This window comes from Portunus trituberculatus, chromosome 47 (assembly GCF_017591435.1).
Source record: "Portunus trituberculatus isolate SZX2019 chromosome 47, ASM1759143v1, whole genome shotgun sequence".
Taxonomy (NCBI): Eukaryota; Metazoa; Arthropoda; class Malacostraca; order Decapoda; family Portunidae; genus Portunus; species Portunus trituberculatus.
In genome coordinates, this window is record NC_059301.1 from 29646412 (window position 1) to 29663911 (window position 17500).

At 40.8% G+C, this 17500-nt stretch overlaps 1 protein-coding gene across 2 annotated transcripts in view; it reads right to left on the reverse strand.

Annotated features, from left to right (window-relative positions):
- The window catches only part of LOC123520591 (putative neural-cadherin 2), a 542583-nt gene that overhangs the window by 171547 nt on the left and 353536 nt on the right, over positions 1-17500 (reverse strand). For both annotated transcript variants that reach the window (XM_045283005.1, XM_045283006.1), the window contains exon 3: positions 8202-8317. In XM_045283005.1, the coding sequence (XP_045138940.1) occupies positions 8202-8317 (116 nt within the window). The remainder of the gene's footprint in view (positions 1-8201; positions 8318-17500) is intronic.

Genomic DNA, 17500 nt, shown 5'->3' on the forward strand with positions numbered 1-17500 from the left:
TTTCCTAGTCTTTCTTGAGTAAAGCGGTAAGAGGGTAAAAGACAAAGATAGATAAGCAATCAGGTTGTTAGCCCCAAAATAGAAGAGTGCTTTAGAAGATTAGAAAAAAATTGTGGAGAATAATAGTAGGCGTGCATATATAAGCTGTATACAAGAACTGCCGCATATGAGAGAGTTTTCTGGCTTGTTGCACACTCATTTTATATTCTTATGGACGTAACTGACATGGTACTGAAGCTGGGTTATTCATTATGTTAATCTGAACACACTACAAGAGCATCAATGGACTGTAAGTGATCTTTGAAACGTTTAGCAACAGTAGTCAAAATAAAGATAGAAAAATGCATTGTGGCTAGAAGTGGTGCTCATTACCGTCCAATTTGTCTTAGAACCTTCAGTAGATGATATCCGTTACTCGGACGGAAAACAGAGCCACTGTAACATCATGTTTCCACAGTTTAACTTCTCAACTTCCAAGCTGGTGAGAGCCGAGCGTCCTGAGTAAATATGAGTCAACGGAAGTCTTTTTTTCCCAGGAGCTTATGAGGTGCAAATATTTATCTGGAGTATGCCTGAGTGCCAGTGAAGGGCCAAGAAGAGGAGAGCTTCAGAGGATCTGTAAACACTCATAGGATGTTGAGTGAACATGCTTGACTAGAGACGCTGCTTGAAGACTTGTGGGAAGAGGACAAGTAGATAAGGAATGGACATGAGTGGCTGTGAAGGGGCGTGGAGGACTAGCGAGTGTTTCTGAAGGGCTCTAGGTACTTATATGGGGATTGGGACTTTACACACAGGGGAAGAATGAGAGTAAGAAGCTTAGCGACACGCAAATTACCGCAGAAATCCCCAAAGTGTGACCGTGGCGAGGCGTAAAAGGGAAGTTTAAATTCCCTAAAGAGCGAATAGGGACAGAATCCCCGGATCTTAACACCTTCCACTGGGTAAAAGACACGTGCCTCGTGGCTAATCTCTCCTCAGCCTAATAACTTTCTCCGAGAAGGGAGCAGCAAAGAAGAGAAAAAAGAGGTGGTAGTGGGAACAGAAGCGAGGAAACAGTAAGTAAAGGAGAGGAAAGGAAGGCAGAATGGAATGAAAGGAAGGAGGTGAGAAAGAAGGTATGTTATGAAAGGGAAGGAGAATAATGAAATATTTGACAAGAAATAGAAAAAAAAAAGTAGAAAACAATGGGAAATAAGGAGACAGTATGGAAGAAAAGTAAAGAAACAGTGTGTAGAAGGGAGAAAAATGAGGACGGATGGATGGAAGGAAGGAAGGAAGGAAGGAAGGAGGAAGGAAGGAAGGAAGGAAGGAAGGAAGGAAGGAAGGAAGCAAAGAAGAGGGAATGCTATGGAAGGTAGATTAAATGATGAAATGTTGGGAAAATATGGAACATCAGACTGAAAGAAGAAAAGGATGGGAACCAATAAAACAGTATGTGAAGGGAGGAAGGAGGGAAGGGAGGAAGGTAGGAAGATAGGAAGGAAGGAGAAAAAAAAAAGTGATATGAAAGAGAAAAAGGAAAATGATGAAATGCCACATAAGAAAGGGGATTATGAAAAGAAAAAAAAATATGCTACTAAGAAATGGAGAAAAAGGAGGAAAGAGGAGAGAAGGAGGGAGAATAGAAGATGCAATAACAGAGAAAAGAGGTGAAAGACAAATGAAAAGAAAAGAAAACAAGGAGAGAGTGAGTTAAACAATATCAAAAGAGAAAAAGAAAGAAAATAAAATGAAAAGGAGAATGAAATGAAGGATACAGAGAGAGAGAGAGAGAGAGAGAGAGAGAGAGAGAGAGAGAGAGAGAGAGAGAGAGAGAGAGAGAGAGAGAGAGAGAGAGAGAGAGAGAGAGAGAGAGAGAGAGAGAGAGCAACAAAACAAAACTAGAAAAAGTAATGAAAAAAAAATATAAAAGAAATATATAATAGAAAGACGATAGGATGAGACATCAATGAAATAGTACATAAAGTAAAGGAAAACTGGTAAAACAAAAGATTTAACACGGAAAATCAGTAAAAGGTAAGCAAGTGAGAGCGGATTATATAACATGCAAGGAGAGGATGGAAAGGGAGAAGAGAAGAATAAATACGGGATGAAGGTGTGGCGAGGGTCGACATATGAGTAGGTGAAAAAGGGAAAGACAAAAGAACGAGACAAAAAGAATGGGGGAAAGAGAAGATGAAATAACCAAGAGAGAGAGAGAGAGAGAGAGAGAGAGAGAGAGAGAGAGAGAGAGAGAGAGAGAGAGAGAGAGAGAGAGAGAGAGAGAGAGAAAGTGCAGGATATCAGAAAACTTACAGAACCAAGAAGATTGCAAAACAAAGAAAGACAAACAAAAGCAAAGTTACAGCTCGTTCGTCTTTAAACACACACACACACACACACACACACACACACACACACACACACACAACCACGTAGTACAGAAATTCGAGCCTTAGCCACGGCGAGACAAATGCGCAAGCCTCTTAATGTGTAGTCCCTGTTCACCTAGCAGCAAATAGGTAAGGAATGTAACTTTAGGGGTTGTGGCCTCGCTGTCCCCGGTGCGTGCTGTGTGTTGTGGTCTCAGTACTACCCGTAAATCACAACGATCTCTGACCTCTTTCAGTAAGAGAACTGCTGGATGACAAACAGACGACCATGGTGGTGAATTACACATCCTTGTTTTTTAAAGTTTAATTAATATGTTACATAATCCGTGTGTGTGTGTGTGTGTGTGTGTGTGTGTGTGTGTGTGTGTGTGTGTGTGTGTGTGTGTGTGTGTGTGTGTGTGTATACCTACTGCCACTTTCATGTTAAAAGCAGCGATTCCTTATCATAGTGAAAGGATAATTTCGTAACATGACGAGGAATGAGGTTAAATAGAGGGAAGCAAGTAAGAAAAAATAGTTGGTGGAAAATGTAGAAGAAAAGTTAGAGAGAGAGAGAGAGAGAGAGAGAGAGAGAGAGAGAGAGAGAGAGAGAGAGAGAGAGAGAGAGAGAGAGAGAGAGAGAGAGAGGAAGGGGATGAAGGAGATGAACACGAGTAATAAAAGAAGGTATGAAGGTAGGAAGGAAGGAAAAAAAGAAGGAAGGAAGGAAGGAAGGAAGGAAAGAAGGAAGGAAAGAAAAGAAAGGAAAAAGAGAAAGAGGAAAAAGCAAATTTAGAGTCAAAATGAAAAGTAGGAAGAAAAACTAAGGAATAAAGGGAAGGAGATATATATAGGAAAGATAATGAATGGATGGAGAGAACAAAGAGAGAGAGAGAGAGAGAGAGAGAGAGAGAGAGAGAGAGAGAGAGAGAGAGAGAGAGAGAGAGAGAGAGAGAGAGAGAGAGAGAGAGAGAGAGAGAGAGAGAGAGAGTGCTGGAAAAACAGAAAGGCGCAAGCACACACACACACACACACACACACACACACACACACACACACACACACACACACACACACACACACACACACACACACTTATTTAATTCTTTCCTTTGTTCCAAATGCACAATGGCGCTAAAATAAACAATACATACAGGAAAAAAAAGGCGAAATAGAAAGAAAACAAAGACCAGAAATGGAGGCAAAATTTTTCCTCCAAAGTATTTAAGAAGTGTAAGTTTGGAGCACAAATACAAAACACAAAACAAACAGGTTATACAAACTAAATACATGTGAACAAAGTAAATAGAAAATAAACGTCAAAATATCATAAAATTCTAACTTAAGGAAAAACTTATAGACCGTAAATTGAGAACGGCTACCACTGCTACAACTGCTACTACTACAACTACTTTTACTACTACTACTTCGACTACGACTACTACTACTACTACTGCTACTATTATTTCTTCTACTACTACGGATAATACCGCCACCACCACCACCACCAGTCACGAAACAACAAACTAAAATTCTCAATGTTTTCTTTTTCCTTTCCCCTTCGTGTAAAGAAAGTGGAAAGATGTGGAGGAAAACTAGGCAGGGAGGAAAGGTAAGAGACTGTGAAATGAGGGATAGCTAATTAACAAAGAGGAAGGGGAAGAAGGAGAAGAAGAGAGAGGAGAGGAGAGAGAGAGAGAGAGAGAGAGAGAGAGAGAGAGAGAGAGAGAGAGAGAGAGAGAGAGAGAGAGAGAGAGAGAGAGAGAGAGAGAACAAAGAGAATCAGGAAGGAAGTAATATAGGAAAGAATGCTTGAAGGAAGGAACAACGGTCAAACAGAAACAAAACAATATTAAATAGTTCCAAAGTAAACAACTATGGTACCTTTTAGTTGATTTTCCTTACTAAATCTATACCCGTCTTTGGATATTCTTCTCTCTCTCTCTCTCTCTCTCTCTCTCTCTTCACCACAAACGCCAACATCACCGCCAATATCTCCCTAACTCTCATGCATTACCTGAACCAAACAACACGGGATGAGAACTCGCATGCCAAACTGATCAGACTAACCCCGCGACAGACTCATTTTTCAGAAGGGGGAGGATTTAGTGGCTATTCGACGGGAATTTGCAGCGACTGTGGCTTGGAGTTCATACATGTGATGTGGATTTGTGATTGGGGATTTGCCTTCTGTTAGTATGTGGTGATGCCTTCCTTATTTGGGGTTTTGTTAGTGGCTAAATGTTGGTCATCAGAAAAGGAGAGTGGAGGTTGGGTAAATTATCTTTTTTTTTTGTTGTTCTTGTTGTTGTAATAGTTGTAAGTAGTAGTAGTGGTGGTGGTGGCAGATGTGGTAATGGTGCTGGTGGTAATGGTGGTGATGGTAGTGGTGGTTACTCACTCCCTCTCCCTTTCCTTTTTTTCCTTTCTTTATTCTTTCGTTCATTAGATGATTCTGGCTTTATTTGGCATGAAAGATCTAAAACAAAAACTTAATTAGCCAACTTCTTTCTGCAACTTTCTGAAAGCGGTATCCTGACTTTTACCATCCTTTTTTTTTAAGCCCTTCATCAGCCTCTTTAACATATCAAAAATGGTTACTATATTAATTGGGTCTTTCTTACACTTTTTTACGGCATAATCATAGTAAGTTTGCTCGAGTTAATGACAGACGACAGGATGATCAGGCTAAATAATTCACCAACTCTCACACAGGTGAAATTCAACAATTTTCTTTTAACTACATTTTTTTTTTTGAGCAGCAGACAAAATCCCCGGGAGAAAACTGCCGTAATAATAAAAAACAATCACTCGGTCTTTTTTCATTTTATCAATGGTGGTAGTTTCTATCGGAAATTAATAAATGCGGGAGTGAACTAGACGCAAACATGCCTGTGTCTCGTTTCTCGATAATAGGAGTCAGTGGACACAACAGGTGCTCGTACTGTGGGTTGTGCAATTGAATTCATCCACTTAAAGTCTTAAGGTCTTTCAGTTTCAGTTTTTTATATGAAATGAAGAAATCACATGCGTGACAGTAACGCAGAACCTCAAGACAAGTCAGCTTTCTCACCAATAGGTGGTAAGCAATTTTCTCGTCTCTTGCCTATCTAAGAGAGGATCAAACGCACAATAACACCTCATTCTCCAATAGCTAAAACAAGTGTAGCAAGAAAGGTGACGACCTGTGTATTACGTATGTGGTGATCCATTATGAGAGAATGTGCGCTGCGTACGTTGCTAATGGCTGAGGCAAAAAACAGTCTCTCTGCGTGGAACTGAGCTGCGTGTATGAAGGTATTTTTGAAAGGTGCTTTCTTTCCTTTAAAAAAAAAAATTCAGGGACAAATAAAACTGATCATAGGGAAATACAAATCAACCTTAACCGATAGACTAATTTGTTAACTGGATGAATGACTCGGTGCTAGAAGGTAGAAAGCTAATACCCGGCCCACTCAATGATCCTCAGTCATATCACATTTAACCATGACTCTTGCCAGGAACAGAAACTAAAAATCAGCACAGGAAAACTAAATATGTTGGTAAGATTTACTGAAAATTTCTGCATAAGAAAATCAGGTAATTTGTCAGTACGAACTAAATTTTACTAATACAATACTAATTCATTGAGAAACGAAAACTAAAACCAGTACTCGACTGTAAAAACCTTAAAGCAAAATTCATGCAAATTAGATCATTTGTCAATGCAAAGTAATATTATACTGAAAATAAACCCTGATTGATCAATGCACAGGCTCATTCAGAAAAACAACATCAACAACAATAACAGCTACAACAAATAAAACAAACCTCCCGACATACACTAAGACACGAAACACAATCACACCACAAAAGTTCGACAAGCATCACATTCCACAACAACAACATTAAACCTGCAATCAATCATCACTCGCCCGCAAAACAAAGCCATCACCTAAATTTCACACTGAATAAACTATTTCTTTAACACCTAGATAATCTTTTTGTCTTAATCATACCGTACACAAGAAAGCAGAAAATTACAGTAGTCACTAACAATTTACCTCTATGCATACAGGTTTTATTCGGCCCAAGTGGCGTCTGCTCATGATATCGTATTTAATCCGTTGTTTTCTCTCCCTCGTAATGGTCTTTCTCCTAAGCCCCGTTTGCTTTGTGGACTCCCGTTCTATCCTATTTGGCGTGAAAACAGTGCATCGCTATTCAACGAATGAATGAGTTTGAATTAATTTCTGTCATTATCATCCCATATAGTCCTCGCTTCACTAATTACCAATCACCTCGCTTCAACAACGTTATATTACTGCCTCCTCCTCCTCCTCCTCTTTCCAACCAGTATTACCTCTGACACCATTAATGCAGTCACTCGAAAGATAAATAGAAACGAATTAGGTGATTGGAACTTGCACTTCTGACTGTTGTTATTGCTGTACAAGTGTGTCTATCTCTACTACAACTACAACTACTACTACTACTACTACTACTACCACCGATGGTGTTGCTGCTGCTGCTGCTGCTACTATCACTGCAATTACTTTACATCCTTTAACTTTTCTGTGAGCTGTAAATTAGTTAGCTCCTTTCTTTCTTTCCTGTGTGTGTGTGTGTGTGTGTGTGTGTGTGTATAATTCACCTCGGTCGCCTGCTGGTCTATGAGCTCAGAGCTCATAGACCGATCTTCAGGTAGGACTGAGACCACAATATACTCCACACAACGGGAAAGCGAGGCCACAACCCCTCGAGTTACGTCCCGTACCTATTTACTGCTAAGTGAACAGGGTCCACACATTAAGAGGCTTGCCCATTTGCCTCGCCGCTCCGGGACTCGAACCCGGCCCTCTCGATAGTGAGTGGAGCGTGCTAACTACTACACCACGCGATGTGTGTGTGTTTCACTGTTTGTTTGATCTGCTGCAGTCTCTGACGAGACAGCCAGACGTTATCCTACGGAACGAGCTCAGAGCTCATTATTTCCGATCTTCGGATAGTCCTGAGACCAGGCACACACCACACACCGGGACAACAAGGTCACAACTCCTCGATTTTCATCCCGTACCTACTCACCGCTAGGTGAACAGGGGCTACACGTGAAAGGAGACGCACCCAAATATCTCCACCTGGCCGGGGAATCGAACCTCGGTCCTCTGGCTTGTGAAGCCAGCACTCTAACCACTGAACTACCGTGTGTGTGTGTGTGTGTGTGTGTGTGTGTGTGTGTGTGTGTGTGTGTGTGTGTGTGTTTCATCAGCTGGTCTACTTGACCCTTAAAAAATTACTATCTACTACTATTACTTTACATTTTTTTTATGTAAGAGGAGAAACCTGTGCAAGAAAACAGATTACAATAAAAAAATGGCCACTGAGGTGCTGGTCTCCGAACTGGGTAAAAAACGTTTGCCAAAGCAAAATATATAGTTGAATGTCTTGAAACCTCCCTCATCAATGAATTCAGGTCATAGGTAGGTGGAAATACAGAAGAAGTGAGGGAGTTTCAGAGTATATCAAGGTTTAATACTAGTATTATATAATCATTACTACTACTACTACTACTACTACTACTACTACTACTACTACTACTACTACTACTACTTCTACTACTACTTCTATTACTACTATTATTACTACTACTATTACGGTTTATGTTATGACAACTAGTAATTATAATGCTGTTTTTTCAAAGCTTACTTTTTTCTTTCTTTAAGGAAATATTACCATAGGTTTTTTTTTTTGCTACTTATTTTGTACGAGATTACCCTGAAAACTATTACTTCCATTATTACTACTACTCCCACCATCACCAATCTCCTCACCTCTTCATCACATTTTCACTCACGCCAACTCCCTCACCTTGCTCTGCGCCTCATAATCCAAGGGCGCGGCCAGACTGATGATCCCTGAAGAGTGGCCGACGGAGAAAAGGCCTTCCTTGTTCCCCTGCTTCAGCGTGTACCGCACCTCGGCTCCTGAGGGAAAAGAAGAGCTAGGTGAGGCGGTTACAAGGAGAGGGTGCTATGAAGGGTAAGTGAGTGAGCGAGCATGTAACGGACGGGGTGCAAAAGGGGAGAAAAGCAGGGAACTCCCAAAAAAGGAAGGGAAACGAAAGACGGGAGAAATATGTTTGTGTCTTTGTGTTTGAAATTTTATTACTGTGTAATTCACCTCGATCGCCTACTGGTCACCCAACCAGTCTTCCCCATTACGGAACGAACTCAGACATCATAGACCGATCTTCGGGTTGGACTGAGACCACGTCACACACAACACACACCGGGAAAGCGAGGCCACAACCCCTTGAGTTACATCCCGTACCTATTTATTGTTAGGTGAACAGGGGCCACACATTAAGAGGCTTGTCCATTTGCCTCGCCGCTTCCCGGGACTCGAACCCGGTCCTCTCGATTGTGAGTCGAGCGTGCTAACCACTACACCCAGATAATTCATTCTGTGTGTGTGTGTGTGTGTGTGTGTGTGTGTGCGTGTGGTAGTTGTCGTAAAACAGGGGTAGCATGGAGACACCTGAGTCCATTATGAAAGTGTATTTACGGTAGCACAATACACAACAAGTGTAAACCGAACGAAACGAGAGGCAGGAGGCGTAGCGTGTCGCCTGAGGCGGCGGCGAGCGAGGACTGAGGGGAAGGACGTGACGTCACACAGAAAGGGAGTATGGGAAAAACAAAGGACATGCTAACATATGTGTGTGTGTGTGTGTGTGTGTGTGTGTGTGTGTGTGTGTGTGTGTGTGTGTGTGTAATTCACCTCGGTTGCCTGCTGGTCACCCAGCCAGTCTTAAACCATTACGGAGCGAGCTCAGAGCTCATACACCGATCTTCGGGTAGGACTGAGACCACAACACACTCCACACACCGGGAAAGCGAGGCCACAACCCCTCGAGTTACATCCCGTGCCTATTTACTGCTAGGTGAACAGGGGCTACACATTAAGAGGCTTGCCCATTTGCCTCACCGCCTCCGGGACTCGAACCCGGACCCTCTCGAGTGTGAGTCGAGCGTACTAACCACTACACTACGCAGTGTGTGTGTGTGTGTGTGTGTGTGTGTGTGTGTGTGTGTGTGTGTGAGAGAGAGAGAGAGAGAGAGAGAGAGAGAGAGAGAGAGAGAGAGAGAGAGAGAGAGAGAGAGAGAGAGAGAGAGAGAGAGAGAGAGAGAGAGAGAGAGAGAGAGAGTAACAAACAGGCAGACAGACAGATAAGTTCTGGCCACCTCGAGCATCATTTACATGCAAATAAACAAAAGACTAAAGAGGAAAAATATCTCCGCGGAGAAAGTGTTGTTTTTTGGCTTTTGGGGCAGAGAGAGAGAGAGAGAGAGAGAGAGAGAGAGAGAGAGAGAGAGAGAGAGAGAGAGACTCGCCACACTCCCTTTAAGTCGCAGTGGGCCTTTCCAAAATTAGTAGCCAAAATACCTCCAGTTCAATAGAACACAATTCCCGCCTCGGACAGATCTCGAGCAAGTAGTGAAAGTGTTTCGGTAATTCCTTCTGTAGCATTTGTTATGGTATCAAAGCTCAAAAATGTACTGAGAAGGTATAAAAGACTTTCGTTTTCCTTTTATTAACTTGTAAAAAGGTAGACTATTATAGAGGAAAGAAGGGAACGTGATTAAGATGTCAGGTCCCTACTCTCACTCTCTCTCACTCTAAAGAATAAAGAGAGAATCTAATAATGTATGTGTTTTCTATGGCGATGGAAGTATGCTAAGGACACGAGTGCTGAAAATAATTACATTGATTCGTTATCATAAAAAAAAAAAAAATACCAGAGACTATATTTCTAAGTGTCATGAAGGGTAAACACTATCATGGCAGCCTCGTATTTACGTACACTGACCTGCTGTGCTATTACTGTTTTATCAATATTTTCCTGTGGCTAATTGCTAAATGCTCTGCCTTTTAATTAGTTACTGGTCATTTACCTCTGCCTTCCTCTCGCCACATATATACGATGAACTCTGACTATAAGATAAGGAATATTTGAAAATAAAACATAAACTCTGCCTAATTTCCGATACTCCATAATAACTGCAAAAATGGTGAACGTTTTATAAATCAACTTACTCTTCGTTTTTTTTATAGTATTTTTTTTACAAACAATTCAGCTAACAAAGATCCACATCACTGCTCAAACTAAGAAACGCTTAATTTAATTATGAAAGTAATCATTTTGTAAGTGAGGAGGTTTAAAAAACTAGAAGATGAATATTTTAATAGGGACGATACATGGAACATGCAGGCATGATACTTTCTTTTATTTATCGCTTTTGTTTATCTATTCTTTGTAAAGGACCGCCGTGGTACAGTGGAACCGTGCGTGCTTTTGGGTCCGAGGGGTTTCCAAGCGCACGGGTTCGAATCCTGTCCACGGTGTAGGTTGGGCTTCCTCACTCGGGGCAACGGTTTCCTAGCGGGTGGGCTTTGATATAGGGGGTACACAAAAAGTATCCACTTTAGCCCATAAATTCCCGCGAAAAGCCCACATGGTATAAAAAAAAAAAGGATGTGAAATATAGGCCTAATGGCTTCTTGCAGTTTTCCTAAGCGCGAACTAATATAATTACCTGGCGTTGCACAAATCAAGCTGGACCCGCATACCAAATTTCATCACAATCAGTTCAATATATTTTTTTTCTTTTTTTGTGAAAAATGGAGAATTAATGTCAGTCTCTTCCCACCATCAAAAGTCCGAACTAACAATGAATACTTTGCGTCACCATAGAAAAAAAAGATTACCTGGCGCCATTATTAAGAATTAGGTTACGGTGGCAGATTTGTATGAATAATTAAGAGGCTTAGGATTGGAAGTAGTTAAGACATAGCCTGTGTCAATCCTAGGATTAAGGGGACCTTCCAACCGAAATTCATTACAATCAATTCAGTGTTTGCTTCCATGGAAAGCAAATACACGCCAACAAATATAGACTGATAGAAAGACAGAACTTTATTATATTCGAAGACTAACTGAATTAACCGGCCTTGCTCGGCTTAAGCAGGATCCTCCTACCAAATTTCATTAAAATCATTTATTTTTCTCCCAGGGAAATCCGGACACAACCACACACACACACACACACACACACACACACACACACACACACACACACACACACACACACACACACACACAAACACAGAGACAGACAATGTGATGGAAAAAACAGAATCACACGCAAATAATCATCCGATTATGTATCTAGGCAATTAATTCCCATGATGCTGTATATCCCCCTTACTAAAAATACAAGTTTCCCGAAAATATATGGGCAGCCGTAACATTTTTTTTTTAGCTACACACATATCTTGTACATTACTTCCCAACGCAAAGCTTTGATTCTTACTAGAAAACTCGAAAAAATATTCAAACAATGAGATACTTAGCTAATTACCATCTCTGTCTATCAGTTAGCCGCAAGATCTAGTTATCCTTTAGTGGTGAGAATAACTTCTTGTTATCCTTTCCACTGCTGAAAAAATCAAGTAATCTACACATTTTCAGACACTGATTTTTATATTAGTCTCTTAAAGTTATCAAACCGATAATAAAGATAATTAGTTTATTTTCACAGTTTTTTTCTTTTCCGTCTCCACAATTTCTTTTCTAATTGGCAAAAGATTAACCCACCAGTAAAACAGTTAATTCCACAAACATAACAGAAGAAAATTGAAAAAAAAAATAACATAATAGAGCCTATAGATTTTGCAACATCACTTACACATAGTCCATTAATTAGCCATCGAATCTAACTGCTGCCTTCGATTAGTGTGAACAATGTTTTTTTTTCTTATTAAAGCCACAAAATCTTTATGTCCAACAGAAAAAAAAGAAAAAAAGAATCAAACGAAGACATCTTCCAACTAAACACGTATTCTGGCCATTACTTCGCCACGGAATCTAACTGCTGCTCTCAACGGGTGCGATTCACTTCACGTTATTATCACAAAACTTTAGAGTGTAATAAAGCCAGAAGTCCCATTAACTTCGATGGCGCGCTCGTTAACCTGACACACGGAAGGGAATAAGGTTACCAGTGATAGCAGTTTTTTTTTATTTGGCAGCAGTAGCAGAATTTCGCCAGTGTAATTGTTGTTTGAATCTACATATTTCGCTCTTGAGTTAATTTTTCTTCTTACATACTTTCTCTCTCTCTCTCTCTCTCTCTCTCTCTCTCTCTCTCTCTCTCTCTCTCTCTCTCTCTCTCTCTCTCTCTCTCTCTCTCTCTCTCTCTCTCTCTCTCTCTCTCTATCAACTTTGTCCTAGGTCGTTACCCTTGAATGTAATGTTTTCATCCAGTGAACAATTAAATAAGTATTATTTGTATGGTTTTTCATTTTGCTTTTACCAGAGTTTTCTGTATATAATTTGATTAACAATGATGCTGAGAGAGAGAGAGAGAGAGAGAGAGAGAGAGAGAGAGAGAGAGAGAGAGAGAGAGAGAGAGAGAGAGAGAGAGAGACTTATGGAAAAAAAAATACAAGCGAAGAAACGAAAGCCACCTAAATGCATATGAATACTCCACACAAACACGATACACGAATAAGCAATATCAATCAATTATGCTTCTTCCACTCGAGTATGCTTGACAACGCACGCAAGAAGAGGTGCATTCAGAAGCGGATTTATACACAGTGAGATTTTTACGTCATAGCGCTCGCTCTGTATACTTTTACCAGTGATATACTCGCAGTGCACCTCAAGTTTTGTGGGTGTATGGGCAACGTAACCCTCGCCTCAGCCATTACGAGAAGAGTCTGCCTACGAGTGGTGGTGTGGCTAGTGGCTGGTGGCTGGTGGCCGGGCTGGGGCTGTGGTGGTCTCAATGTGTGTCATGCAAGAGAGGCAGCAAAGGTAAATGTTCAAGGTTGGTGGTTATGGTGGGATTTGAGGGGGGTGGGGTGTTGCTTATGGTGGTGGTTGTGGTGGTGGTGGTTGTGGTGGTGATAGTCGTGGTTGTGATGATGGTGGTGGTGTCGTTTCTTTTCTCTCCCATTCTTGTTCTCGTCCTCCTTCTCCTCTTTTTCTTTTTTTTTAACTTTCCTTTTTCTTTTTTTCTTCTTTTCTATTACTTTTCTTGTTGTTGTTGTTGTTGTTCTTTTCTTAATAATAATAGTAACATTAATACCAACATTAATAATAATAATAATAATAATAATAATAATAATAATAATAATAATAATAATAATAATAATAATAATAATAATAATAATAATAATAATAATAATAATAATAATAATAATAATAATAATAATAATAATAATAATAATAATAATAATAATAATAATAATAATAATAAAAACAATAACAACAACATTAATAATAATAATAATAATAATAATAATAATAATAATAATAGTAGTAGTAGTAGTAGTAGTAGTAGTAGTAGTAGTAGTAGTAATAATAATGATAATAATAATAGAACTATTATTGATATTATTATTATTATTATAACTACTGGTCATTATTATCATCATTATTATTATTATTATTATCATTACTAATTTCACTCTAATATCCTTCTCGTCTTTGCAAATCTAAAATATCATTGGAATTTTGTTGGATCATGAAATATAACTATATGAAACACGCATATATCGTTATTATCTACCATTTAGTCTATAATATTAACTGCCCATGATTTAATTAAGGTTCATCGCAACGCACATAAACTTTTTCCAACTTTTCCATCCCGTTTTCCTTCTCCTCGTCTTTCTATTTCTCTTTCTCCTGTTCTTTTTCTTCTCCTCCTCCTCCTCTTCCTCCTCCTCCTCCTCCTCCTCCTCCTCCTCCTCCTCCTCCTCCTCCTCCTCCTCCTCCTCCTCCTCCTCCTCCTCCTCCTCCTCCTCCTCCTCCTCCTCCTCCTCCTCCTCCTCCTCCTCCTTCTCTTCCTCCTCTCACACGTTGCCACTTTCATTAAATTCCAACTTGTATCACGTACTTTTTCATCACTTCCATTTAATTTCTCTGTCCCTGTGAGGTCTTGTAAATTTTCTGCTGTCTCTTGTGCATGCTAAAATAATCCCTTGCTTCTTTTCCCTCGCATTTTTTTCTCGTTTCTCTCTCTCTCTCTCTCTCTCTCTCTCTCTCTCTCTCTCTCTCTCTCTCTCTCTCTCTCTCTCTCTCTCTTCCACATGTCCACAGGTCAAATGTAGAAAAAATATTATGACAAAAATTCCAATTTCAAAAACTTTAATAATTTCAAGTGCAAAGGCGAAGATAATATCTCTCTCTCTCTCTCTCACTCTCTCTCTCTCTCTCTCTCTCTCTCTCTCTCTCTCTCTCTCTCTCTCTCTCTCTCTCTCTCTCTCTCTCTCTCTCTCTCTCTCTCTCTCTCTCTCTCTTTATCAATCTTCTGCTCTTGATATTCTTTTGATTCCTTATTGATGTGGTTCCTCTTCTTGTTTCATCTTGTTCTAGCTCTTCTTCTTCCTTCGAATGTTTTTTTCTTCCTAGTTATCACCTTTTATTGATTTACTGTTTCCGATTTTATACAAGGATGAGGATATTGATAATCATGAATATAGAAAAATAATGACGATAATAACAATAATAATGATAATAACAACACTGACCCACACCAGCACCACCACCATCGTTACCCCCACCACTAATACCCCTATGCTACCATCACGTCCAGAACATTAAAGCATGACTCCCTGGGCCAACCCATTTTCACCTCACGTCGTCCTTTCTTCCACTAATTCGCGCTGCCTTCCCGCCTCATTCATACTCGTTGTCCCACTTCCCCGCTGCCTCGTCCATCACCCTCGCTCCTCCTCTCCTTAGCTTCCTCACTAACTCCCATGCCACAGCTTATGAGAAGCCTCGTTGATGGTGGCGGTGATGTAGGCGGTGGTAGTAGTAGTAGTAGTAGTAGTAGTAGTAGTAGTAGTAGTAGTGGTGGTAGTAGTAATAGTAGTAGTAGTAGCTTTTCACTCCCAGTCGAGTTTCACTAGTTTTGTTAGTTCTCAATTTTTCTCCTGAATCTTTTTCCTCCACTTGCTCTGACCCCTTTCACTTTTTGCTATGCTAGAACTACTTCTCTCGCTTTTACAAGTGTTTCCTTAACGTGGCTGCTTCTTCCTACACCTCTATATATCGCATACCACAAGCTTCTTTTACCTATTCTCAACCACAACTGCTCTCCCTTCTATCACGACCCTCCTTCCTTGCACTCCACACATAAAGACACTAAAAACATTCATGCATATCTTTCCACTCCCTTTCTTTCACTTCTTTTTCTAACTTTCCTTCAGCTCCACTAAAAATGTAAATGATGCTGATATTATTTATCTTCACCTACCTTTTTCTCTCTTTCTTTTTCAATGATAGCTACACACAGTTACACAAAAAAAAGTAAGATAAACGAAATCAACACATTAATATTCAATTCCCTTTCCTTTTCCCTCCTTTTCCACACATCCCCTATTACAATTAAATATACATATAATTTCAACACAATTGATTTTGTCACTGTTTTTTCTATATTTTCTTTTACGATTACACGAACGAAAAACAACGGAAAAGTATTAATTCGCATTTTCTTTTCTCTCTTCTACTACTCTTTCTTTTCGTACAGCTCCCCTGATACAATAAACCAAGCATATAATTATCTATCCATTTCCTACTTGTCCTCGTTTCTTCCCCTTTCTCCCCTTTCATAGCCATACAGTTTCCCTTCCCCTGCGTACATCCCTCCCTCTGTATAATGCTCAGAGGTCCTTTCCATATCCCCTATACATGTCGTCCCTTCCTTTTTCCTTTTACAAACGTACTATATATGTCTACACCTCCCAGTTTTCTCTTTTCTTCCTATATAATGACTCCATACTCTCTAAAATATACAATAAAAAAACATACATACATGCCGGTTTCATCTACTGAGTCCCCTGTTCTTAATCCCTCACTGGAGCTTACTAACTGACAGCTCGGCCTGCCAGGTGATGGATGTCCCTCACCTCACTTGCCCCGTGGCTAATTAAGGAGGTGGGTCGCCGGGAGACAGGTGTTAGGCAGCCGGAAATGAATGTTAGGTGAGGGTGAACATGGGGTAAAGAGGAATTAGAAGATTGGATGGTGTGTGTGTGTGTGTGTGTGTGTGTGTGTGTGTGTGTGTGTGTGTGTGTGTGTGTGTGTGTGTGTGTGTGCATGTTAGGGGGTGGGATGAGTGTAGGTGGGTGGGTATGTAAGTAAGACCCATGTTCTAATAACGCTTCGATCTCAAAGGCAACGTGGATGATTGGTCGTGTTCTTAAAGACTGTTTACCTTGTCAGTATATCACTGTATAAAGAGAGCCCTCTTATAAACCACGTAACTTCAGCTAGAGCCCTCTGAAAGTAGTGGAGGTGAGTCGTGGAAGTGTTTCAGACGGTCTGTGTGTGTGTGTGTGTGTGTGTGTGTGTGTGTGTGTGTGTGTGTGTGTGTGTGTTTCACTGTTTGATCTGCTGCTGCAGTCTCTGACGAGACAGCCAGACGTTACCCTACGGAACGAGCTCAGAGCTCATTATTTCCGACCAGGCACACACTACAAACCGGGACAACAAGGTCACAACTCCTCGATTTACATCCCGTACCTATTCACTGCTAGGTGAACAGGGGCTACACGTGAAAGGAAACACACCCAAATATATCCACCCGGCTGGGGAATCGAACCCCGGTCCTCTGGCTTGTGAATCCAGCGCTCTAACCACTGAGCTACCGGGCGTGTGTGTGTGTGTGTGTGTGTGTGTGTGTGTGTGTGTGTGTGTGTGTGTGTGTGATTCACCTCGATCGCCTACTGGTCACCCAGCCAGTCTTCTCTATTACGGAGCGAGCTCAGAGCTCATAGACCGATCTTCGGGTAGGACTGACACCACATAACACACAACACACACCGGGAAAGCGAGGCCACAACCCCTCGAGTTACATCCCGTGCCTATTTACTGCTAGGTGAACAGGGGCCACACATTAAGAGACTTCCCATAAGCCCCGCCGCTTAGCGGGATTCGAAACCGGTCCTCTCGATTGTGAATCGAGCGTGCTAACCACTACACTACGTGTTGTGTGTGTAATTCACCTTGGTCGTCTGCTGGTCACCCAGCCAGTCTTCCCCATTACGGAGCGAGCTCAGAGCTCATAGACCGATCTTCAGGTAGG